Genomic DNA, 4970 nt, shown 5'->3' with positions numbered 1-4970 from the left:
TGTGTGTGTGTGTGTGTGTGTGTGTGTGTGTGTGTGTGTGTGTGTGTGTGTGTGTGTGACTGACCGGCTGAGTCCTCCTCACTGAGCTGATGCAGATCAAACAGGTTAAAGCTCCAGACTGAAACAGGTCACTGACATACTGACCGGTCCTCACAAGACCAGAAGAGTCCCCGTCTGAAAACACACACAGAGTTTGTGTTAGAGTTGGGGTTAGGGTTGGGCCCGGGTTGGGTTAGGGTTGGGCCCGGGTTGGGTTAGGGTTGGGCCCGGGTTGGGTTAGAGTTGGGTTAGGGTTGGGCCCGGGTTGGGCCCAGGTTGGGTTAGGGTTGGGCCCGGGTTGGGTTAGGGTTGGGCCCGGGTTGGGTTAGGGTTGGGGTTGGGCCCGGGTTGGGTTAGAGTTGGGTTAGGGTTGGGCCCGGGTTGGGTTAGGGTTGGGCCCGGGTTGGGTTAGGGTTAGGGTTGGGTTAGGGTTAGGGTTGGGCCCGGGTTGGGTTAGGGTTGGGCCCGGGTTGGGTTAGGTTTGGGCCCGGGTTGGGTTAGAGTTGGGTTAGGGTTGGGCCCGGGTTGGGCCCGGGTTGGGTTGGGGTTGGGCCCGGGTTGGGTTAGGGTTGGGCCCGGGTTGGGTTAGGGTTGGGCCCGGGTTGGGTTAGAGTTGGGTTAGGGTTGGGCCCGGGTTGGGCCCAGGTTGGGTTAGGGTTGGGCCCGGGTTGGGTTAGGTTTGGGCCCGGGTTGGGTTAGAGTTGGGTTAGGGTTGGGCCCGGGTTGGGTTAGGGTTGGGTTAAAGTTGGGTTAGGGTTGGGCCCGGGTTGGGCCCAGGTTGGGTTAGGGTTGGGTTAGGGTTGGGCCCGGGTTGGGTTAGGGTTGGGTTAAAGTTGGGTTAGGGTTGGGCCCGGGTTGGGTTAGGGTTAGCAGTTTTCCAGTGAGGACCCTTGTCCTGTTCATATTGTCTGTGATTGAGAACCTTCTGGAGTCTCCTCATGACCACACATCACATGATCACACTTCAGCCTCTGCTGCGGCCAGTAGTGGCCACCTGAAGACGTGTCAGGACCCGGTCTGGTCCTGGACTGGTCCCAGTCTGGCCCTGGACCAGAACTAGAACTTGGTTCTTTCTGGTGGAAAAGCCCGTGTGACCCCTCTCACACACACACACACACACACACACACACACACACACACACACACACACACACACACACACACACACACACACACACACACACACACACACACACACACACACACACACACACACACACACACACACACACACACACACACACACACACACACCTGTCTGCTGGGTGTAGCAGGTGAAGGTGGAGGCCAGGATCTTCCCTCTCTTCCCATCCCTCTGCTGCCCATGATCATCGTCATCGTCTTCATCAGAGGAGGAGGAGCTAATGTGGCTCTCCACCAATCGTTGAGCAGCAGCTTGATTGGTCCTCCGAATCTCCTCAAACTTTGACTGAAGTCCTGCTGGGGGGACAGCTGGAGGACGGGCGGGGGGGTTAGAACAAGACATGGCACTGAGGACTTGATGATCCATCATCATCATCATCTTCATCACCTGCTGGCTCCGCCCGCATCCCTCCGCTTCGTCCAGCAACTCCGCCTCCAGCCTGACCCCGACCACGCCCCCCTGCTGTCTCCATGCTGGTTCCATGGCAGGCAGCCTGAGAGACACACTGGAAAGGTGGAAGGGGGTCACTATGACATCATGGACCTGCTCACAGCAGAGCCAGGTGTGTGTGAGAGAGAGAGCACGAGAGGGAGGGAGGGAGGGAGTCAGAGAGGGAGGGGGAGGGAGGGAGAGAGTCAGAGAGGGGGAGGGAGGGAGGGAGAGAGGGAGGGGGAGGGAGGGAGGGAGGGAGGGAGGGAGTCACAGAGGGAGGGATGGAGGGAGGGAGGGAGTCAGAGAGGGAGGGGGAGGGAGGGAGGGAGGGAGAGAGTCAGAGAGGGGGAGAGAGGGAGGGGGAGGGAGGGAGGGAGGGAGTCACAGAGGGAGGGATGGAGGGAGGGAGGGAGTCAGAGAGGGAGGGAGGGAGGGAGGGAGGGAGGGAGTCAGAGAGGGAGGGGGAGGGAGGGAGGGAGGGAGAGAGTCAGAGAGGGGGAGGGAGGGAGGGAGAGAGGGAGGGGGAGGGAGGGAGGGAGGGAGGGAGGGAGTCAGAGAGGGAGGGATGGAGGGAGGGAGGGAGTCAGAGAGGGAGGGAGGGAGGGAGGGAGGGAGTCAGAGAGGGAGGGGGAGGGAGGGAGGGAGGGAGAGAGTCAGAGAGGGGGAGGGAGGGAGGGAGAGAGGGAGGGGGAGGGAGGGAGGGAGGGAGGGAGGGAGGGAGTCACAGAGGGAGGGATGGAGGGAGGGAGGGAGTCAGAGAGGGAGGGAGGGAGGGAGGGAGGGAGTCAGAGAGGGAGGGGGAGGGAGGGAGGGAGGGAGAGAGTCAGAGAGTCAGAGAGGGGGAGGGAGGGAGGGAGAGAGGGAGGGGGAGGGAGGGAGGGAGGGAGGGAGTCACAGAGGGAGGGATGGAGGGAGGGAGGGAGTCAGAGAGGGAGGGGGAGGGAGGGAGGGAGGGAGGGAGGGAGTCAGAGAGGGAGGGGGAGGGAGGGAGGGAGGGAGAGAGTCAGAGAGGGGGAGGGAGGGAGGGAGGGAGTCACAGAGGGAGGGATGGAGGGAGAGAGTCAGAGAGGGAGGGGGAGGGAGGGAGAGTCAGAGAGGGGGGGAGGGAGGGAGGGAGGGAGGGGGAGGGAGTCACAGAGGGGGAGGGAGGGAGAGAGTCAGAGAGTCAGAGAGGGGGAGGGAGGGAGGGAGAGAGTCAGAGAGAGGGAGGGAGGGAGGGAGGGAGTCACAGAGGGGGAGGGAGGGAGGGAGGGAGAGAGTCAGAGAGAGGGAGGGAGGGAGTCACAGAGGGGGAGGGAGGGAGGGAGGGAGAGAGTCAGAGAGGGGGAGGGAGGGAGGGAGAGAGTCAGAGAAGGGGAGAGTCAGAGAGGGGGAGGGAGGGAGGGAGGGAGGGAGAGAGTCACAGAGGGAGGGGGAGGGAGGGAGGGAGGGAGGGAGAGAGTCAGAGAGGGTGAGGGAGGGAGAGGGAGGGAGGGAGGGAGAGAGTCACAGAGGGGGAGGGAGTGAGGGAGAGAGTCAGAGAGAGGGAGGGAGAGAGTCACAGAGGGGGAGGGAGGGAGGGAGAGAGTCAGAGAGGGGGAGGGAGAGAGTCACAGAGGGGGAGGGGGAGAGTCACAGAGGGGGAGGGAGGGAGAGAGAGAGTCAGAGAGGGGGAGGGAGGGAGGGAGTCAGAGAGGGGGAGGGAGGGAGGGAGTCAGAGAGGGGGAGGGAGAGAGTCACAGAGGGGAGGTAGGGAGGGAGAGAGTCAGAGAGGGGAGGGAGGGAGTCACAGAGGGGGAGGGAGGGAGTCACAGGGAGTGTCACAGAGGGGGAGGGAGTCACAGAGGGGGAGAGTCAGAGAGAGTCAGAGACTCGTTGATAGGCAGTGTCTGAGTCTATCGGTCTGGCTGTTATAATCTGCCTGTTATAATCTGGCGAAAGTAAATGTTACTGAGAGCGATGACGTGATGACGTCACCAGGTAGACGCAGGTTAGCGTTGTGTGGTGGCTATGTTCGGAGGCTAATAAAATCACCACGTTGAACCTACAGCCGGACTCGCGTGGACCAATGACACTACGACCCGGACCGGGGACGGGTCCTGGTCTGGACCCGGGACCGGTGATGGCCAGTCGGTTCAAAGCGCTGTTAGCCTGTTAGCCGCGGGATGCTAACTGCAGTCAAAACAAACGTGTCCCAGTAAACAGCCACAGACACAACAACCGCTGGAGGACCGTGAGAGGAGGACCTGTGGAGCGGTAACCCTACCCTAACCCTAACCCTAACCCTATCCCAGATGAAGATTGAAGTTTAATCTCACCTCCGTCCACAGCCTCACTGGGGTTCCTGCCGAGCATACGCGGCGTCCCGCGGTGCATGCTGGGAGATGAAGTCCCCGCCGCAAAGACACAAACATGCAGCTTTGTGAGGAAGACTACAAGTCCCAGAACACACTGTACGCAGGCTGGTCACAGCAGGGTCACACACGTCGACCCTTCATTTACTGACTCTCCTGTCGCGGACGTATCACACGGCCGCCATCTTGGATAGGTCCCCCACGCGCACTAGTGCATTTGTTTATATTGAGGAAGGTTTCGTGACTAAACCGTGACTAAACTTTAGTCCGACAATAACCAGAACTCATTAAAATGAGCTTTCATGCTGGAATACTTTGTACTAATTACAAAGTGTTCCAGTTTCCCCTTTGCAGTGCGGCACCAGGCGGCTTTTTGTGTTTCCACTGGTCCTCGTTCCCTGTCACGCGATGACGTCACACACTGCGTCATTACAGTGTTCACACCCCGCCTGATTTTCACGTTCTGACTGTGGTGGAGCCGTGCAACAGAGTTGGCCTTGATACGCTTTGCATTACCATACTGTACCATACCGTACTGTACCATACCATATCATAGCATACCTTACCATGCCGTGCCGTACTGTACCATACTATACCATACCATTCTGTAACATACCGAATATACCGTACCGTACCTTACTGTGCTGGGCTGTACCATATCGTACCGTGCCGTGCCGTGCCATACCATACCATACCAGGCTGTACCGAACCATATCGTACCATGCCATACCGTGCTGTTTCCTACCATACCGTACCGTACTGTGCCTTCCCTTACCATGATGTGTGTCATACCATACCATGTTGTGCCATACCATACTATCCCGTGCCGTTCCATACCTTACCTTACCATGCTGTGCCAAGCCAAGCCGTATAATGCCATACCGGGTCGTACCGAACAGGGCCATAACTTACCTTCCTGTACTGTGCCATACTGTGCCGTACCATGCCATACTGGAGCGTACCGTACTCAACCATGGAAGCGAGGCCTTACTGATCAGTGTCGGGGGAAATTCATTCCTTCA

The 4970-nt window shown here is 59.4% G+C and overlaps 1 protein-coding gene across 1 annotated transcript in view; it reads right to left on the bottom strand.

Annotated features, from left to right (window-relative positions):
* nfxl1 (nuclear transcription factor, X-box binding-like 1) overlaps positions 1–3962 on the bottom strand; it is a 12475-nt gene extending 8513 nt beyond the window's left edge. The window contains 4 exon segments of the mRNA XM_080486559.1: positions 65–174; positions 1294–1491; positions 1571–1726; positions 3913–3962. Coding sequence (XP_080342685.1) covers positions 65–174; positions 1294–1491; positions 1571–1655 — 393 coding nt within the window. The 5' untranslated portion in view covers positions 1656–1726; positions 3913–3962.
* Positions 3963–4970: the final 1008 nt, after the last annotated feature.

This window comes from Lipophrys pholis, assembly GCF_963383615.2.
Source record: "Lipophrys pholis genome assembly, chromosome: 18".
Classification (NCBI taxonomy): domain Eukaryota; kingdom Metazoa; phylum Chordata; class Actinopteri; order Blenniiformes; family Blenniidae; genus Lipophrys; species Lipophrys pholis.
The sequence above is the reverse complement of the archived record's forward strand: the minus strand, read 5'-3'. Positions and strand labels throughout refer to the sequence as shown.